This window comes from Pipistrellus kuhlii, unplaced genomic scaffold (genome assembly GCF_014108245.1).
Source record: "Pipistrellus kuhlii isolate mPipKuh1 unplaced genomic scaffold, mPipKuh1.p scaffold_m20_p_18, whole genome shotgun sequence".
NCBI classification, from domain to species: domain Eukaryota; kingdom Metazoa; phylum Chordata; class Mammalia; order Chiroptera; family Vespertilionidae; genus Pipistrellus; species Pipistrellus kuhlii.
This window is the reverse complement of record NW_023425493.1, coordinates 16,559,471-16,580,577: the sequence shown is the minus strand read 5'-3', so window position 1 is coordinate 16,580,577 and position 21,107 is coordinate 16,559,471. Positions and strand designations below refer to the sequence as shown.

Here is a 21,107-nt window from a genome sequence, read left to right as displayed (position 1 = left end):
TTAAGTTAGTTCAAAGTCTTGGAACCTGTAGTGCCTGATTTGATTCAATCACTGAAAGTTTAAAATAGGTTTTTCATTTTCCACTTTAATACTTTAGAAAAAGACCTCTGTTTGCAAATTTTTTGCTTTCTGGTTATAACCATTAAATTTATAAGATAATATACATGCAATTCCTAACTTGGGTGTCTCAACTTGCTCTGCTAATCATATCATCTCTTGTACCTTGTGCTGCTGAGGACCAATAACTGATTCTAGTTCATAAACTGAAAAGTGGTTCTAGCGATATGTCTTCCATTCTGCACTTCAAATGAGGCTGTGCCCTCCTGCTGCTGGTAAGGCAATGAAGGAGATCTCCACTCCACTGCCCCGTCCCCTACAGAAGGCACTACCTTTCCATCCACACCAAGGCCACTCCTAATCTCGATCTGTCATCTTCATCTCTAGGATCCTAGCATTTCCATTCCTAGCAACTGTAATGAAATGTCCTTCCAAGTCCTGGATCATAAATCTTATTTCAGTCTTTTGCATAGGCAGAGACTATTTGACAGTTCCTAGTTGGCAATGCACAGTACAACATAGGAAGTAATGGTTACTAAGACCCAGTACCTGTATTCTAAGAAATTTATAGTGGGAAAGCCTTGTGTGCACACATGGGAAGGACAGCAGAAATACAGGACCATCTCTCCTTGAGGTACTAAATTAAATTTCTTTTAAATGTACAAAAGATATGCATTGGATATCTGGTCCTAGTGGAGGAAACTTCTTAAATCCCATTTGAGGAGTAGAATTAGGATTTTTCTTACCTTAACCTGGAAAATTGGTGAAGGTAGGTGGTAGGTAGAATACCACCACCACCACCCAAGATATCCACATCTTAGATTTCACAGGGACGTTACAGATGTGATTAAAGTTAAGAACTTGAGTTTGGGAAAATTATCCAGGTTCATGTAAGTTCTTAAAAGTGGAAGAGGGAGATAGGAGTGGGTCGGGAGATGATACTGAAGAGGCAAGTGAAGTTCAAAACATGAAAGGGATGCAGTCCATTGTTGCTGCTTTGAAGATGAAGGAGGTCATGATCCAAGGAATGCAGTTGCCCACTGGAGGCTGGGAACAGCCTTTGGCTGACAACTGTCAGGGGAACATTTCAATCCTAAAACTGCAGGGAAGTAAGTTCTACCAACCCCCAAATGAGCAAGAAAACACTCTCCTTTAGAGCATCCAGAAAGGAACACAACTGCAAAACAGATTTTAGCCCAGTGGGACCCATGTCAGACCTCAATCTACAGAACTTAATGAGTGTTACTTGACTCTAAATTTGTGGTCTTTTGTTACGATGGAGGGAAAAAGGGGTGGGAAGGTTAAGGAAGGAGATAAAAATATTTATGAAAGATCAAATTTAGAAAATCTTAGGCTTTGCGCAAGCCTTAGGAATGTGAGAATAGGAAAAACTTCTGAAGGCTGGGAAAAGATTAGTTGGCAGCAACAGGAAGGAGGTAGATGACCGATAAGTGACAAGTTTGCTCACACAAGGCTATTGCTCATGTTCAAAAGATCCTGTCTCTTTTTATGACCTACTCTTCCTAAAGCCAAAAATGAAGGTGGAGGAAGAGGCCTGGAAAGGAAAATTCCCCACTTAGCATATTCATTATTGAAAGATTATTTAGGACCTCCATGGGCAATCCCCGAATTATATGGCACCCAGCTAACAGGACCTTATGCTTTTTAAAAAAAGACTATTCAACAAAACACTGAACAACTGCCTTATTCAACAGGGCCTCAGCAGAGTCTCAGATAACACAAAGTGAAAAGCAAATAGAGGAAGGAAACATTTAAGTATTTGAGCCTGAGTGCTTATTTCCTTTTATATCTTAAAGTCAGTATGTTTTGCTTTGTAGAAAAGACTAATTAGAAATACCCCCCCCCCCTTTTTTTTTTAGAGAGAACACAAAGATTTTTTACCTTCATTTTCAGTTAGGTATAGCCATATTAGATTCTAGCCAGAGAAGAATGCAGTTGTAACAATGTATGCAGCTTTATTACGCACTATCCCTTCTGCTTAGCTGGAATTTTGGCATAATGGCTTGGGAACCATTGCTATGTTAGATCATGTGATTTTGAATGGAAACACCATATGATGGTAAAAAAAAAAAAAAAAATAGAAGAAACTTGAATTTCTAGCATGAAACCCCTACAGCCCTACGCTAAGTAGCCCAATGGCATATCTCCTAACCTGGTACTGATACCTCTGGACTTACTGAATGTGAGGGAGAAATACATCATCATAGTGTTTGTTTCCTGGAGTTGAACCAGATCCTATGAGGCCATCTTACTTTATTCCAGTTACTAACACATAACGGAATGAATCAGGAATTAACTATAAAATTAACATTCTCCACATAGAACACAATGCTTCTTACTGAAATAAGTATTAAAAGCAATGTTTAAAACCACATTTGCTTTTGGAATTAGCAGTGATGGTGGTACCATATACCTGTTACTAAGAATATACTAAATACCACTGAATTAAATACCCAAAAGAATGAATTTTGTGATTTGTGAATTATATTTCAAAAATTTTAAAAATTATTTTTCTTAAATATATGTTTTAAATTGACTTCAGAGAGGGAGAGAGTGAGATAGAAACATCAGTGATGAGAGAGAATCAATTGGCTGCCTTCTGCCCAAACTGGGGCTTGCCTGCAGCCCTGGCATATGCCCTGACTGGGAATTGAACTATAACTTCCTGGTTCATAGGTCAATACTCAACCCCTGAACCATGACAGCCAACAAAAATTTTACAATGAATCATTCGATGAAAACAACATGTTTAAATGTTTTTAATTAAATAAGTTGAATTTAATTAGAATTACCATTTATGTGGGAGATCAGATTTATTAAACTCTCTGAAATATAAAACTTGAACATAAACCCAGTGCTTTAACTTGTGGCTATTCTGATATCCCCCTTTAAGTTTGCTTCCATTTTATTATCATTCATTTCCAGATTCAGATTTTGCATTACTTTGGAGAGCTTATTTTCATCTTTTTTGTCTCCTGAAGCAGCCCCTTTGTTGCAAGGTTCTGCTACAATAAAAAACTGTTCAGTTGGTGGAAGAATGCTTACTCCATAGCCATTGTTGTTGTAAATATGATTATTAGTCATCTTCAATTTGGGTGCAGGAAGAACCTGTTAAAGTATTCAAAGAAATTAGTTTTTCAATCATTTCTATAATATGAATAATGAATGTGTCATCAACTCTAGAACTTATTCTTGGGTGTATACATTTAGACAACTGAATCTCAGTTTTGAACAAATTATTTTCCTCACTGGGTTAATGTAATATTAACTACAAAAATGTTTGATGAGGAAACATTAAATGAGGTTTTTAACTTACTTTTTATCAGTTATTGGTAAAGATAAATGATTCTAGATGGGGTTACAGCAATGCCATGAAGCTTTTAATATGCTAAACATGAAAATTTCAATTGATAGGTAAACTAGATTTCTATGGAAAAACTTCATTAGCTACACAAGTCTAGAGAGGGCTCTAGAAAGGTAGAATTTATAGGAATGCGAAGGCATTTCTCTTATAAATTATTGCCATTAATTGATTTATTTTACAAAGTTTGAAAGAAAATATTTCTTAATATATTTACTATTCTCTTGCTTTACTTTTCTAAATGTATTATGCATACGCTCACTGAAAGATTAGAAATATTTTCATAAGAGCAAACTCATCCACTTTCTCATATTTGAAGTTACTTGCTAAAATTCAAGTTGAAATTATTAAATTATAAGACTAAAATTGTTTCCTATCAGCCATTATTTAAGCCATATCTTAATTATATTATTCTTTTCCAAATCAGTAATAACATTTAGACTAAATCTTAATCCTAAAAATAATTTTTAGTATCTTTCTAATTATTTATCATTCTCATAATTCTATATTAAGGAATATAAGAATACCTTCATATTAACACCACCTAAGATGCTTTTTGAACTGTCATTGGTTCTGAAGTTATTACAGTGATGAATTTCATTCCTTTCCAGAATGGCTGTGCTGCCAGGATACAGTTCAACACCAGCACCCTGTCAATGCAAAGCAAACAAAACAGTCAGTAAAACACATTTCTCTCCAAAATTTCCTTTAAATTTCAAAATTGAAAAAAAAAATTCAAAATTGTAATCCCATATTAACAATCTAAACACAATACACAATAGTGCAAGCAACAATTTATTGTGTAGATGTTTTTAAAAGGGGGAAATAAACCTTGTTTGTGCTAAGAAAATCTTAGGCCTAGAAAGAAGATTGAAGTCGTAGTCTATTACGTTGCTCTCCCACTCAAAATCTCTGTAGGGAGTCAGAAGTTTCTTTAAGCAATTCTTTTCAGTTGTAAAAATTTACTTATATATACCCTACTAAATCCCTCATAATGCTGCTAAAATATATTGACTTATGTTAATGGAAAAGTCCTCTTAGATTTCTGCTTCCTTTAATCTTCTCATTAAATTTTCTAGTCCTTTAATGATCTTTGTGGTTGTTACTTGAAGACTCAAGTTGTTACAACTAACCACATATCTTACAGCAATGTCTAAGAGCTTATGAGTATTATTATTTTTTAAACTATCAGATAGCTGATTCATAATCTGTTTTATAGCCACTGATTCCTACATTTAAAAAAAATCAAAACAGCCGAAACCGGTTTGGCTCAATGGATAGAGCGTCGGCTTGGGGACTGAAAGGTCCCAGGTTCGATTCTGGTCAAGGGCATGTAGCTTGGTTGCTGGCATATCCCCAGTAGGGGTTGTGCAAGCGGCAGCTGATCGATGACTCTCTCTCATCGATGTTTCTAACTATCTCTCTCCCTTCCTCTCTGTACAAAATCAATAAAATATATTTTTTAAAAAAAACCACAACACAAAGTAATAATTCATTACTTTGAACTTAGTTCACTTTTCTTAAGTATGCTATCTTGTACTGATCCTTATTTTTATTTTCATCAGCTTCTAAGCTTAATAATTCAAAGATTAAGTAATTGTTACCCTTTCTTTGCATACTAAGCTCATTCAAAGTTATATATTGTATATAGTCATAGAAAGCAACAGTTTTAAAATGGAATACCTGGGCACCGATTATTTCACTGTCCTTAATTGTCAAAGAAGCCCCTGTAAGAACACACACTCCTGTTCCTTCACATTTTAATAAACAGTTCTCCAAAGTCATGTGACCAGACTCCACCACCACAATGCCATCCACTGTTCCTTGTTGTATCAAAGATAGGTGCATTAGTTTCACATTAGCAGCTTTGGATACCACAAAACTGTCATGAGAAGGTTCAGAAGTAATCATAATTTCTTCTCTCTTTCCAATTCCTAAATCATTGGAACAAAGAGACATAATTAAATTAGTAGTCCCAAAGTCAAAAGCCCTTTGTTAATAATACTTGCTATTACCAAGATTTTCACATTTTTAATAAATGATATGTGATTATTCAGTAATTAAAATTAGATACCTATAATGTAATCTGTCATTTTAATGCCAGATTCTGGGATTAAAATCAAATCTAAATCTACCTATAGTATTTCTTTAACATACTCATTGCACTACATATTTCCCTAAGTTATATAATCAGTAATCCTCTACATACAAGATGTTTAAGCCTCAAAAAGTATCTTACCATAATCTATTTTTAAAACCATAATAAATTATATTAAAAAGGACTGGCAGAGACTCTTGAATTAGGTTGTAAGATTAATCATATCCATAATTTTGCTCTGGAGTAGTCAAAGCAATTTAAATTTAAACATCAATCCAAAAATAAGGGTTGTATCTTCAAGAAGGCTACAAATTTTTAAAATTACTAATATCTTTATGATCCAGTAGTAATTTTCAGCAAAATACTACTGATTACAGTCATCAATATCTAGTGAAAATTTTATGTAGATAGGCAACTTTTAAATCACCTGTTCTGTTCTTTTGGCCAGACAATAGGAATATGCGTGCTTCAATATAAAAGGGCATAATAAAGTTACTTATTCAGACCCTTAAGAAAAATTTAGTATGCTCTGCTTTTCTACTATTTTAATAGTTTGCATGTGAATTAACCTTTTAAAGAAAATTCTGAATATACTTTAATATAGCCTTACATTTGAGCTTTCCCACAAAAGTGATATCAAGTACAGAGGAGATAGATGAAAGTTTAATAAAAATATAGGTGGTCCTAACAGGAAATACTGTCAATAGGTTTTCATTAGCATGAGGAAGAAGTCTCATTGTCTTGCTCTGGTACAGTATGTCCAGGAAAGGTCACCTGTACAGGCAATATTTACATGACAGGTGAGAAAAATCTTAATTGTAAAAAAGGCACATAAGGGATTTTTGTGAAAAATAAACCTGTGTTCTAATTTCTAGTAATTTCATTAACCATGCTTGCAATATACAATTTGCCTAGTAACACATTGCTATAAAAATGCAAAGGATGCCCTCCTAACCCTTTATAATGATGTCATCAGTCAATAAAGCAAGATTGACAGCTTGATATTCTCCTGGGAAAATAACTACTGTATCTCCACTATAACAACTATCCAGAGCCAAATCCAAATCATCATGCTGTTGCAGAAATGTGTCTGAAGATAAGTCCTTTACCTAAAAAAAATAAAGCAGCACACCTTCAACAGGTTAAACTGAGAGAGGTCATTTTAATCAGTTAACTTACTGGTAAGTGCTTTTCCCAAAACTTTTCTTGTATAGGAAGTACTTGAATTATTATAAATATTTATTATGTTTGTTAAATGCTCAAAGTATTGGTTAATCTGCAATATTTTTTTCACTTGATTTTAGAAAGAGTGAAAGAAGGCAGGGGTTAGAAAGAGAAAGAAACATCAATGTGAGAGAATCACATTGACTGGTTGCCTCCCACTCATGTCCAGACGAGGGCCTGGGATTGAGCCTGCAACCCAGATACATGCCCTTAACTGGGAATATATCTCATAATCCTTCGGGGTGTAGGCTGATGCTCTGACCACTGAGGACACTGGCCAGGGTGATGCCTCATTTTTACTTAAATCACTTCTCTGTTTCTCATACACACTGTACTCTGTCAGACATGCACTCATTTATTTAACCAAAACAGTTGGGCACCTATGCCAAGCATGATGTGAAGTGGGGGATGTATGGTAAATATATATCCTTTGCTCTCAAGAAGCTCATATTCTAGTAAGAGGCCAACAAAAAGTATTAAACAGTCGTGATAAGGGAAAGTGCCAGTAAGGGGAAGGGCAGGGTGCTGTGATAACCCTGTTTCCCCGAAAATAAGACAGTGTCTTATATTAATTTTTGCTCCCAAAAACGTGCTAGGTCTTATTTTCAAGGGATGTCTTATTTTTCCATGAAGAAGAATACGGTACACATTTGTTGTTAAATGAAAATAAAGGAAATTTTATTACCTGTATATGGTAAGGTAGTACGGTAGTTGTCAACATAAACCAGACAAACTGAATCCTACAGTATCAAGAATTTACTTATTTATTCAATGACAATCATATCATCTTCTGGAACGTCATCATAACAATCCAATTCCTGAATTTCCTGGTGAATTTCTTGTGACTCCATTTCTTTCAGAATCAGTGGACCAAATCTCTCATGTTTAGCCGGGGTGGGATGGGGGGCAGGGGAGGGCTTATTTTCAGGGGGATACCTTATATTTCACTCAGAAGGAAACCTATAAGTAGGTCTTATTTTCGGAGGATGTCTTATTTTCGGGGAAACACGGTAGTACACAGCTGTCTAATGTACTCTGGAAGGCTGTGAAAGGCTGGACATGATGTGTATGTTGAGGGCTGAGGATGTGCAGCGACTCTGAAAGAATGTTGTACTACACCAAAGTGGATAGATGCACGGAGGTTAAGAGGGATAGGATAACTCAGAAAATTTTAACTAGCAACTGGGTAGGTAGTGGAACCACTTACTCGAACAGGGAATCCTAGAATGTAAAGTCAATGAAGAAGGTCATGTATTTAATTGTGGACAGTTGAGTTGTACTTTTGAGATAGAGTGGTGATGAGCACTGGGCAATGGACACATTCCCAGTTATCAGTATATATAACTGATCAGATAGAGATCAGTTAAATCACTTAGGGATAATTCCATGCAGCAAAAGTACCAAGCATTTAAAGGGCAGATAGGAGGAGAGAGAAGCATCTAGAAAGTATGAGAACCAGGGAAGTATAGTAACAAAAAAGAATGTTTCCAGGAGATAGCTGTGAAATGCTACTGAGAGGTTGAGATGGAAATATTTACTTTTAGACTTAGAACATTTTCCCCTCTTTGGCTGCTTAAATTTATAGTATTCTTTATTTAGGTTTCAATTGAGTTATTTCTCCCAGTCAGCGTTTCCAGACTTGCTAATTCAGGCTTATGTGCTCATCCTATATGCACCCTGTCCATACACATCATAGCATGTATCATTCTTTGTTGTAATTGCCTTCTTGTTCATATCTCCACTACATTCAAACTTATACAATGTGTGATGTGTGGGTCTGGTTCAACGCTGTATTTTCCTCATAAGCAGGCTTTCTCATATTTGTTTCCCATCCTTTCTATACTACTAGCATAGTGCCTGACAACAAAAGGTTAGTTCTCAGCAAGTAATTATTGACATTGATTCATTTAGTACTTATTAAATGCCACTCACTAAGCTGGATATAATGGAAATATGCATTCCTGAGTCAAGCAAAAACCCTACCTTCCAAGTGCTGCTTTTCTGATTATACACAGCTAAACTTAAATGAACAAGTAAGAATGAAGTGTATTTCTTACCATGTCAGTAGTCATCACTTTTGCTACAATATGTGTTATAGTCTTTCCAAAATCTCTTTTTCCTTTCCTACGCCTCAGAATTCTTGGAAAAAAAGGTCCATGGATTCTAGAGTTAAAAATATTTATGATTAAATTAACAATGAAAAAAGATTCAACCTAGACTTGCTTAGAAAATAAAAACTAGACACTAAGCATCTTGGAGAAAAAGGTTTCACTAATTTCAAGCTCCTTGAGAGCAATGAGTAATTTGAGAATAATGATTAAAATATTCATTAGATAACTGAGTGTTTAAACCCTTGAACTCAAATTTTTTCATTTTAATGGTTTGTACCTGAAATCTGCATGCATCCCACTACAGTTAATACCTCATTCCCTTCAATTTCTCATTACAATAGCCATTTTTCCTGATTGTACTATCATAATCCACTGCACAGAGCAGAGTTGGGTTATGCCTTTGATACTGAGGCATAAGAATGTTTTAGGATGTGTTTAATTTCAGATACTATATTCAATTAACAGCTTTTGTTTCAGAGCATAGGGTCTTCATAGAAATAGTTGCCTGTTGCCTCCCAGAACAGTTCTAGCTTTTCTCTTAGTTGTTGTTATATTGTTTGCTACTCGGCACTTCTAATTACTTCTGTTCTTTCTCCTTTATCGTTCCTATGTTCTCTCTCTTAATTTCATTTATGTGTCATCAAGAGAAATAAAAAAAAATTTTGAATGTCACTTTTATCATTCCTGTCAGCCGAAGGGACACTCCTTTTCCAACAGATGTTGATATGCCATTAATCTCATTAGGTATAAACATTTGGGTTTTCTGTAGCACTTTGTTGCTTGATGCTAAATGGGATGCAGCTTTAGTACCAGTATTTTTCAGGTTTATTGCAATTATCAAATATTTTTGTGAAGCTTAAATTTTCAGGAAACTGGTTCTAAGAATTTGTCATGCAAGTTACTAAATTTTGAATTCAACATATTAGCAATATGCTCTAAAGCAAAAGTTTCATTTAATATTTCAAATTCAAACCCAGTCAGCATTTTTATACCTACTTAAGTAAGTGGCTTACATATTGAGAAAGGAACTACTCATACATTTTTGCACCATATACCCTATTATTAGTTGCTCAAAGAATAAAGCATCCTATATTCAGGACATAGGTCATACAATCCTAATTTTAACAACAAGCGAATATATCAGTGGTTTTTAATTGAATATATTAGGGTATAATTACACAACATACACTCATTTTAAATGAATCATCCTTGAGCTTTCATTAGGTGCATACCCAAATTTAACTAAATCACAATGATCAAGATATAGAAAATTCCTGTTATACTCAGTGTTGTATCTAAAAACATTGCCAAACCCAAGGTCACCTAGGTTTCTGCCTGTGTTTTATTCTAAAAGTCTGATAGTACTGTTTTCCATGTAGGCCTGTGGTTCACTGTGAGATAATTTGTGTGAAATCCTTTTTCTTGTGAGCATGGTAACATTTCAGCTGAATCTGGAGATCCTTGGTTCTCTTAACATAGTTTCCCTCTCTGTTGAGATTTTCCATGTACTTATTAACACCATATTTCCCTCTCATTCTGTAATCATGTTTTTCTTTAATTCTTTAAACATATTTACAATAGCTGTTTTGAAGTCTGATAAATCCAACATCTGGTCCCCCTAAAAGTCAGTTTCTATTAACTTCTGGTTTCATTGCATGTCTATTAATTTTGGTTGAACTAGAGATTTGGGATAATATGTAACTCTGCACTGTGTAGCTTTTCTGAGGATTGTTAGTCTTGTGCGAGGCAGTTTTAATTTGCCTGATCCCAGAATGCTAACTTTCTCCTTTGAAGAACTCAGTAGCTGTATCTCTGCTTAGTTTTCTCAATTTCCAGGTTCCCTTTTTTTTTTTTTTTTTTTTTTTTTTTAGCATTTCTCTGTCTCACCAATGCTAGCATAGGTTAGAGGTCAACCAAGAATTTGAAATGGCAAAGTTTATGCTCAATTTGTGGATCCCCTTTTGCACCTCTTTTATTTTCTGGATACCCCACCTGAGTTTCCAGTGCTTTGTCAACTCTGTCCTTTGTCACTTTCAAACACTGCATTTTTTGCTGCCAGAGCTATGAGAATTGGTGATTAATCTCAGACCAAAAAGCCACAAATTTCAATTTTTTATCCATTCCAAGGATAAATCCATTTCAAGGATAAACTTTTCTGGTTGCTGCCTGCTTTTGGTCATTTCATAGTGCCTTAAAATAGTTGATACTTTTAATAAATTTTGTCCAGATTTTATAAGTGTTATCTATGGAAGGGTTTGATTGATTAACTCATTCCACCAGAGAATTAGATTATCTGTGATTATAGAAAACTCTGTGTTGCCCTATGCCCTTGGAATCTCAAGTCTAATGATGATAACTTGTATTCAAATTCAACTTTTGTTAAAGCTGCATTTCTAGATCAGTGGATTTTAAAAATTATATCCATATTGATTTCCCAAAGTAACGCCAAGGTTTTGCTACACAGGAATCCCACAAAGTATCCCCAAGGTTTTGTCACAGGAACCCCAATAACAAGGAAACATAAAAATGTAAGCACTGGAATGGGATACTTAGTGATTATAAAACAGGTCAAATTTGAGAGAAAATACAAAAGGAAAGATTAGGCTCACAGTTCACAGTTAGGTAAGTAAAATATGGCTCAGAATTCCTAAAGCAAAGAATGAATAAAGGTAGAACACACAAAAAGAGATTTAACAATTTTGTATGAAATAGAAGTTCTTTGACTGCAAGATTTTCTATTAATATGAAGACTATGAGCAAGAATTCCTGTTTCCCCTCTTTTAAAAACAGACAGAAAAGACAGACATATATATTTTTTGCTGCATAACAATGTAAAAATATTTAAACACATTTGGAAGTATTATAGAGGAGAATTATGCTGATTAAATCTACATTGTTTTATTTATCAAAAACAACTTACCAACTTATGTTGGTTAGAAAAGCAGAAATTATGAGGCAGCCAAATTGTTTCCATTTAATATACAGCAAACTGCCTGGCCAGTGTGGCTCCGTGGCTGAGCATCGACCCATGAACCAGGAGATCGGGTTTGATTCCTGGTCAGAGCACATGCCCAGGTTTTAGGCTCGCTCCTCAGTAGGGAGTGTACAGGATGACAGAATCATTCTATGTCATTATTGATGGTTCTCTCTTTCCCTCTCCTTTCCTCTCTCTCAAATAAGAACATATTAAAATAGAATAAAATAAAATAGAACGAAGTATTACCGGAGGCGTAAATCTTCCCACATTTTCAATAATTCACAGAGCATTACTATCTCGTAGTATTTTTTCCAGCATTCAACAGCCTCTGCTGCAGAGGGATCCTCTTTAATATTGTTCTGATACTCAATGAGCTCGACACGCTTGTTTTTATATTTCTCCAAAGTTTTTTTGAAACGTTGTGCAATAGGACCAGGTATTGTTCCATCTTGTATATCACACCACCTGAAAAGTATCAATATAATTTCAATGCTTATATAATGTGCTGAGCACACTTAAAAAATATATATATTTTTATTGATTTCAGAGAGAAAGGGCGAGAGAGAGAGAGACGGAAACAGAAGAGAGAATCATTGATCAGCTGCCTCCTGATTGCCCCCTTCTGGGGATCAAGGCCACAACTCAGGCATATGCCCTTGACTAGAATCAAACCCTGAATCCTTCAGTCCACAGGCCGATGTTCTATCCACTGAGCCCAGTCAGCTAGGGCCAGAACAAGTTTTTAAGTATACTTACAAATTAATCCTTTCTTCAATCAAAGCAGTATAATTTTCACAATGTTCTTCGTCATCCCAGTCTCTCCAAAGAAAATCATAAAAAAACCTAAGATAAGTCAAATTAAGAGGAAAGTGATCAAAAACTGAGTACCACATTTAGAATTAAAAAGGCATTCTGATGTAAAAATTCTTTACATGAATTTTAACTGTTAAGAAAAAAAATATTTTTTTCATTCAAGGACATGCTTTTTATTGATTTTTAAGGAAAGGGGAGAGAGAGATATCAATTGGTTATTAGACAGGCATGTACCCTGATAGAGAACAGAAACCCTTAGGTATAAGAAGGATGCTCCAACCAAGTGAGCCACACTGCCAAGGCAGAAAAATATTTTTAAATGACATTTCAATGAACTACTAATAAAGGTAAACTTTAAAAATTTGATTATCTGGATTATATTTTAGGTTACTACAGATAATGTTTCTTGAAGTGGAATTATAAATTTCATGTTTCAGATTTCATAGATTTGGGTTATTTTATTCACCAAAAAAAGTAATACTTAATCAAATTTGTATATTGAAAGCAGAAATGCATAAGAAAAACAGAAACATGCCCTCATCTATAGTAAGTTTATGAATGGCTTCTGTCAAATTGTACCAGTTGTAAGAAGCAATCGTAATTGTGAATGACATCGAGTATTTGTAATGCCCTTAAATGTGAAAAAAATGAAATCTGATGTATTTAAGATGTTTATTTATTTATTTTTTTAATAAATTTTATTGATTTTGTACAGAGAGGAAGGGAGAGATATAAAGAGTTAGAAACATGCCGAAACCGGTTTGGCTCAGTGGTAGAGCGTTGGCCTGTGGACTGAAAGGTCCCAGGTTCTATTCTGGTTAAGGGCATGTACCTTGGTTGGGGGCGCATCCCCGGTGGGAGGTGTGCAAAAGTCGATGTTTCTCTCTCATTGACGTTTCTAGCTCTCTATCTCTCTCCCTTCCTCTCTGTAAAAAATCAATAAAATATATTTAAAAAAAAAAAAGAGAAACGTCAATGAGAGAGTCATCGATCAGCTGCCTCTTGCACACCCCCTACTGGGGATATGCCCGCAACCAAGGTACATTCCCTTGACCGGAATCGAACCCGGGATCCTTCAGTCCCTAAGCCGATGCTCTATACATTGAGCCAAAACGGTCTCGGCGATGTATTTAAGATGTTTAAATATGAACAGAACTTATAACTTATTGCTAGAATTCTTTAATTCAATTTTTGTAAAATGCAAAGTTGAAAATAGTAAATGTTTATTGCCCGTATATAATACTTCACAAGAGAATGTTAAGAGTTACACATATGTTCATTAAAAATAGATAAATTGAATTAAGTGAGTAAAATTAAAACAATAAATATTCACAAAGTGCTTGAATGAACAAAATTTACGTATTAAACTAAAATATTGGCTATGATAATTTTAACTTTAAGAAGTAAAAAGCTTTAATACCTTACAACTTCCAAGGCCAAAGCAATATCATGTATTTCGGAATCTTGTCCTTCAACAGGGTATACTTCCAAGAGAGGCACACTATGCTCTAGTTCTTCTAAAACCTCATTAACCAAATTCCTAGGAATATTTGCAATATTAGAAGAAAAAGGCTCAGCAACAGAAACAGTCACTCTGAAACAAGATGATGAGCTCTGGCGTGGTGTACAAGTTGCCTAAAATAAATATTTTAAAATTTTAGTTTTGATTTCTTAAATCAGTATTATACATGCATATATTTTAGAATCAAATGGCTGTACTAGGTTTGTTATAAAAATATAATTTCTGTATAATCTCCCACCACCCTCTAGTTCGTAATCCTCTAATTCTTATTCCTCAGAGACAAACAGTTGTAATTTTTTTAGGTGATTATTTTGACATTTACCTCTTTTAAAAAAAATATCTTCATATTGCCACTTAGTTTGTTTTGTTTCAGATTTTGGCATTACATATTGACCCCTGACTATGAGAGATCAGAATTTAATCACTTCTTTATTTTTAAAATATATTTTTATTTATTTCAGAGCAGGAAGAGGGAGAGAAAGAAACATCAATGATGAGAATCATTGATCTGCTGCCTCCTGCACTCCCCCTGGGAATCAAGCCTGCAACCAAGCATGTGCCCTGACCAGAAATCGAATCATAACCTCCTGGTTCATAGGTCAACACTTAACCACTGAGCCATGCTCACTGGGCTTAGAAGTCTCATTCATTTTCCCCCATCCCCAACACATATACCCACTCTCCTGGTCCTCCAACTACCAATGTGGTTAAAGCTTAGTTTTCAAAATGCCATTCACAGGTGACCATACAGTGTAAGCTGATTCATTTTCCTTTCCTGAACAAACTTGTTTTCTCAGGAGTCAATAATAGGGTGGGTTTTTGTTGTTGTTGTTTTTGGGGGGTGTTTTGGGGGTTTTTGTTGTTTTCTGTGAGCCTTTCATTAATTTAACCCCAAATTCCTGAGTTGTGTACATCTCCTTTCAATATGTTCAAAATAGCAGTTTCATTTTCTTGAAGCACTCCTTTCTAGAGTTCTTCAACCAGTTCCAATCTGAACTGGCACTAAGGCCTACCTACTACTTGTATAGCTGCTATCTCTTCGCTATCATTCTTGGAATTCCCTTTGCTTCTCTCTTAGGCTAGCCTCTCTGTATTTTGTATTGGATGTCTTCATATTTCTTGATTTACTTCCTTGACTGAATATCCATTAACTTCCTGAGGGTACATTGGACATAACTTTTGAGATCTCATTTAATTGAAAATATCTTTTTTTCTACTCTTATGTTCTACTCAGGCTCTTTCCATGAGAACTCCATATGTCCATATCTTTAGGTCTTTTGAGTGGATTCATAGAAAAATCTTCTAGTTTTCATGCCTGAAGGGATATGCCTTTCTGCTTGAATTCGAGAAGCAGCTAGGGTGTCATTCATTTATTTCCAGAGACTCTGTTCTTTCCTGAGATGGTTATTTCATTTGTTTCATGTGCATTCAGAATTGCTCACTGACGCATATTTTGATGACTGCTTTAAAATCCTTGTCAGAAAATTCTAACTAATATCTGCATCATCTTGGTGTTCGTGCTTATTGTTTATTCCAGTTAAGATCTCCCTGGTTCTTAGAAGTGATGACAAGTGATTTTCTATTGAAACCTGGATGCTTTGAGTACTGTGCTATTTAAATCTTTCATTAGTCCTCTTCTGACATCAATCTGGCACAAAAAGGGGGTTGCCACCTTGGGTCTGCCTAGTGGGGATGGAAGTCCAGGTTCTTCAGTTGGGGTGGGGAGGGGGTGTTCTTTGTTACTGCTGTCAGAGGTGGGAGTTCAGGTTCCCCATTAGGCCTCCACTGATATCAGCACTCTGGCTTGGGGAGAGAGGAGCACCTCATTACTGCTCCCTCGATGCCTCCCCTGACAGCACTGGGAGGAGGGGGGGTGAAAGTCCTGATTCTCCACTAGCCCTTTTCTGACACTGCCTTGGCAGGGATGACTGGAGTCTCTCCTTATTGGTAAGGTGGCAGTCCAGGTTTCCCATGTGGTCTACACTGACACTGGTCGGGGACAAGAGGGGAAGCTCCTCACAAGCACTCTGTTGATGGGGTTAGTCTGCCATGATACAACTTGGCAAGGGTAGTCTGTTTGAAAAGAGACTGTTCTTTATCTGTAAAAAACCAGTAACTTAATTTTCCATGGAACACAGGATTGTTTTCAGTTTAGTATGCAATGCTATGAGTTGCAAACCCAGTTTTTCTCATGATTAAAACTACAGATTTGAAATATTTAGTCTGAGGCAGGAGTACCATTTGTGATTGTAAATACAGGGATAATTGACCTTTAAGGGAATCAAATATATGCCACAATATTTAACCTATAGGCATAGAAAAGCAAAATATTATCAGATGAAGGCTTGAAAGTTTATGTATTATATACTATATTAAAAGGTACTTTTCATAAGATAAAATTTCAAATTATAATGGTAATTTTCTGACCAATATTTTTTCTTTCCTAATCTAACTAAATATCATTATTGAGATAAATGAAGAAGGGAAATGATGGGAAAAGCCCCAAATTTGTTAAAGGCTAAATTACTAATTTTTAAGAAATAGGTTTTTTATTATTTTTAGATTACTTGAGCAGTTAAAACTTAGGCTAAATACTGTCCAGTATTGTAAATTAGATTACATTTAATGATAACTATTTATAAGTAAATGGTGCTATCATTCCCTCTTACCTTCTTTTAACACTAGTTTGCTTAGAAATTTAAAATATAAGTAAACTTTTGCCAAATTCTGTTTATATTTCAAAGCTCCAAGTTAATAAGATCATATTTTCACTCAAAGAACAAAGATCAGATCAAAATTATTTACCTCAACCAGTATACCAACAAAAGGAATAGAAGCTTCTTCATATTTCAGAAAGAATAACTCAGGGTTAGTCTTCCAGACTCCAAGCCATTTTTCTTTCAACTTTAATTTTTCTGATAGGTAGTTACTCATAGCCTCATCAGCATCTTCTGCCTAGCAAAAGAAAAAAGTACATATTAAATAAAATATATTTGGAAGATTTATATATATTTTTACTGATTTATATTTTAAACAAAATTAATATACTCTTAAATAATGAAAACCTGGGCAATAATAGATTTGAACTGAATCTACATTTAATGGAAAATATAAACAATTATATGTAAAAACAGTTATTTTTTTCTGAATTTTAATGATGTAATGACAACTATTTAAAATATATTCACTACGTAAAAATTTAAAATAGCACCCCATTCTGTATAGCAAATGAGTATATTAAACATTCAATAAATATTTTCCCATTTGATTTTTAATTTTTTTAAAATATATTTTATTGATTTTATACAGAGAGGAAGGGAGAGAGATAGAGAGTTAGAAACATCGATGAGAGAGAGTCATCGATCAACTGCCTCTTGCACATCCCCTACTGGGGATATGCCCGCAACCAAGGTTCATGCCCTTGACCAGAATCGAACCCGGGACCTTTCAGTCCCTAAGCCGACGCTCTATCCATTGAGCCAAACCGGTCCCAGCCCCATTTGATTTTTTAAATTAAATTCAGCTATTTCAAGGATGATAATCTAAGCTAAAATGAAACTCAGTCATTTGAAACATGTTTAATTAATGACAATAATTTATATAAACATTTTTCAATGCCTTTAAGAAGCATACCCTTCTCCAATACTCAATATTAAAGTTGATCATTAAATCTGTCCTAGTTTTCTAAATGTTTTTTAAAATAAATTTTTTTCAAATTATAAAATATCATTAAGATACAGAGAAATTTTAAAAATACTGAAAATATCACCCCTTATCTTGGCAGCCAGAATATAACCATTGTTTATATTTTAGTGTATTTCCTTTCAGTCTTTTTTCTATGCATATATTTGTCATACATATAAATCAAGTATTTTCTCTCCTGATTTTACTTAACATTATAGCATAAGCATATCTATAGTTCTTGAAAACAATTTTTACATGTGCATAGTTTTCCATTACACAAGTTTACTGAGCCCCTAGTTGGAAATTTGTTTATATATATAATTATATATGTATATATAATTTTATAAAATATATAATTTTAGAGAGGAAATGAGAGGGAGAGATGGATCTGCTGCTTCCTGCATACCCTCTACTGGGGATTGAGCCAGAAACCCAGGCATGTGCCCTGACAGGGAATGGAATTGGCGACCTCGATGGCACAGCACTCAACCAACTGAACCACACTGGCCAAGGCAGTTTCTAATTTTTAATTTTTATAAATATCACTGCAATAAATATCTTGGTACATAAGTTCTTCTGCCTAAAAAGCAGAAACATAGAATATCTGCTCTATTCAGTATTCTCAGGTACCATATGTATATGTTCTATACAAAACATCTTTCCACACCCTCCACCGACATGTGGGAACCATTCTTGGGCTGTAAACATTTTTAGTATTGTAGTGTAAAATTCAAGGCTACCCCATGGAATCTTATCCTTATGTTTGTGAGCACATTAATAAATGAATAAACTAAGGTGTATACCTGGGCATTGATGTCTATCTTCATTTTTTAGAAGCTCTAGGAAAAACAGAAGAGAGAAAAAACACTACCAGAGCTGTCCCCTTAACTGATGAATTTCCAGTTTGCCGGAAATCTAATAGTTACACCGTTAGGTTAGGGCCTGGGCACACCTAATAAGGTATAAACCCTATAAATGCTGAGTAAATGTGACGTTTTTGAAATGCAAGTTTTCTTTGTGCCCCACCAGTCTGAGAGTTAGACCAGGCTTCCCCTGCTAACCCCCCTCCAAGGGTCTGGCGCTGGATTCTGCCCCTTTCCTCCTCCTCCTCCTCACCTTGCAGCCCCTCAGCACCTCGTCGCAAAAGAGCGCCACCTTCTCCTCCCGCCACATGCCCCGCAGGGGGGACACGCAGACGGGCGGCAGTGGTTGCGCCTCCACCCTCTCCTCCACCACCGCCGCCTCCGCCTCCGCCTCCTCCTCCTCCTCCTCCTCCTCCTCCTCCTCCTCCTCTTCCTCGGGCACTGATGGAAGGGGCTCTTCCTCCTCCGCGGCCGCCTCTCCGGGGTCCTCGGCTTGAGACGCGGGCAGCAGCTGCAGCCGCCGCCGGGCCGCCTCCCGGCCCGCCTTCCCCTTCACCGGGCGGGAGGAGGCCACCACCGACCGCACCGGGGACGGGGACGCGCTGCCCTTCAGGATCTCCGCCGACAAGTCCTGGCTGGGCGCGGTGACCGCCGCCTCGCCTCGCCGGTCGCCGGAGTTCGCGGTTCGGTCCGAGTCCTCAGGCACCGAAGTCCCGGGCTCCGACGCCATCCCTGCACCCGAGGACCAGCCAGAGCCGTTGGCCACCTTTCCCGCCTGCGCCGCGCTGGCCAATGGGCGAGCGGCGCCCTCCGAGTCCGCAACGAGCGCGGGGGCTCGAGGGGGTCCCGGCGATGAGAGCTGATGGGGTGTGGGAGACGACAGGGATGTTGTGGGTCTCGACTTAGGGAGAGACGTGAGGGGGAGCAGTGCCTGGGGGCGGGGCGGGCCGTGAGGGGACCGTTCTATAGGTGTCCGAGGGCGGGGCTTGTGTGGAAGGGCGTGAATAGGGGGCGGGGCGTGTGGGCGGCCCTATAGGTATCGGAGGGTGGGTGATGGGCGGGGCTTTGTGAAGGGGCGGGGCGTGAGGGGACGGACCGTTCGTAGATGTCAGAGGGCGGGGCTTGTATGAGAGGGCGTGGATAGGGGGCGGGGCGTTTGGGGTCGTCCTATAGGTGTCGGAGGGCGGGTTAGGGGCGGGGCTTTGGGGGCGTGTGGCGAGGGCGGGGCTTAGGCCTGCGGCGTTCTGGAGCGCGGTTCTGAGTGGCGCCCCACCCCTCTCTCCTTGGAATCAGCCAGGAACAGAATTCTCTCCTCAAGGTAGGATTTCTTAGGGTCTTCCTACCTTTTCTGGGTGATTGTGAGTCACCCTCCAAGTCATCATGACCTCACAAATGCGTGCGCCACCTGAAACAACACACGTGAAAGAAAAGTTGTTTAAACACGGAGGCCATAGTACATGGAGACCTCTAGTTCTAGTTATTTTTTTCTTTCTTTTTTAAAAAATATATTTTATTGATTTTTTACAGAGAGGAAGAGAGAGGGATAGAGAGTTAGAAACATCGATGAGAGAGAATCATCGACCAGCTGCCTCTTGCACACCCCCCACTGGGGATGTGCCCGCAACCAAGGCACACACCCTTGACCCGAATCGAACCTGGAACCTTTCAGTCCAGAGGCTGACGCTCTATCCATTGAGCCAAACCGGTTTCGCCTAGTTCTAGTTATTAGAGGAAACCCTAGTGATAAATCCAGCAACCTAGAGTTTCCCCCAAACTCTTCACATGGTTCCCAAAATAATTGTTTCTTAACATTTTAAGCAAGGCAGCCACTTTCTGCCAAGGATAGGTTAGTCTATTTTCATGTGTCTGTTGTGCTGCTCAAAATTTTCTCTCACACACAAAAAGATTCTATTATGTAACTATTAAACCAGAGGCAAATTTCCAGCTAAAGAGTAATGCGTGCAAACCATGAATACTTTCACAATAAGAGTCTGCTCAAGATATTACATTTTGGAGAAGAACAGAGACCACTGATTTCTGTTATTTTATTCTCACACTGAGCCAATTGGAATAACTTTTGTTTACTGTCTAGCTGGGAAGTTGCTCTGGGGCCTGCAGTTCCCACAGCCTTGGGAAAACACCTGCCTTCCTCCACGCTCATTTGGAAGGACACTGTGTTAAATGTGGAGATTATTTTTAGGAAAATATTAGTATTACTATTGTGTTACTAGAGTTCAGGGGATAATTACAACATTCATCATGTTTTGACTCTAAAGGCTTTTCCTCTTGTCAGGAGTTCTGGCTTTTGTTTAAAATGATACCTCACTATATATTTCACTCACCAAAACTAACATCTATTACTCTAGCATTTCTTCA

At 37.0% G+C, this 21,107-nt stretch overlaps 1 protein-coding gene and 1 long non-coding RNA gene across 5 annotated transcripts; one reads left to right on the top strand and one right to left on the bottom strand.

Annotated features, from left to right (window-relative positions):
- Window positions 1-2,820: 2,820 nt before the first annotated feature.
- Window positions 2,821-19,587, bottom strand: SHCBP1L (SHC binding and spindle associated 1 like). 4 transcript variants are annotated; one of them, XM_036442499.2, is made up of 10 exons: window positions 18,985-19,587; window positions 16,990-17,139; window positions 14,083-14,297; window positions 12,606-12,692; window positions 12,096-12,314; window positions 8,819-8,924; window positions 6,493-6,646; window positions 5,123-5,373; window positions 3,967-4,089; window positions 2,821-3,186 (listed from the first exon to the last, which is right to left on the bottom strand). In XM_036442499.2, the coding sequence occupies exons 1-10, from the start codon at window positions 19,459-19,461 to the stop codon at window positions 2,938-2,940; spliced, it is 2,031 nt and encodes a 676-aa protein (XP_036298392.1). In that variant the 5' UTR covers window positions 19,462-19,587; the 3' UTR covers window positions 2,821-2,937. The 4 variants fall into 4 exon arrangements, with proteins under 4 accessions (XP_036298392.1, XP_036298393.1, XP_036298394.1 ...); XM_036442500.2 differs by having other exon boundaries at window positions 5,123-5,262; XM_036442501.2 differs by lacking the exon at window positions 12,096-12,314.
- On the top strand, window positions 12,594-14,322 carry LOC118721478. The gene is made up of 2 exons (XR_004988747.2): window positions 12,594-12,733; window positions 14,141-14,322. It is a non-coding gene; the product is annotated as an uncharacterized LOC118721478 (long non-coding RNA).
- Window positions 19,588-21,107: the final 1,520 nt, after the last annotated feature.

What these genes read in the sequence shown, in the direction of transcription:
- SHCBP1L (XM_036442499.2), bottom strand. Translation starts at nt 19,461, where the DNA reads ATGGCGTCGGAGCCCGGGACTTCGGTGCCTGAGGACTCGGACCGAACC. An exon ending in AAGTGATGACTACTGACATG is followed by an intron (nt 6,647 to 8,818) that starts GTAAGAAATACA and finishes TATTTTTTTTAG; the next exon opens with GTAAAGGACTTATCTTCAGA. An exon ending in TGATGACATCATTATAAAGG is followed by an intron (nt 5,374 to 6,492) that starts GTTAGGAGGGCA and finishes CCAATGATTTAG; the next exon opens with GAATTGGAAAGAGAGAAGAA.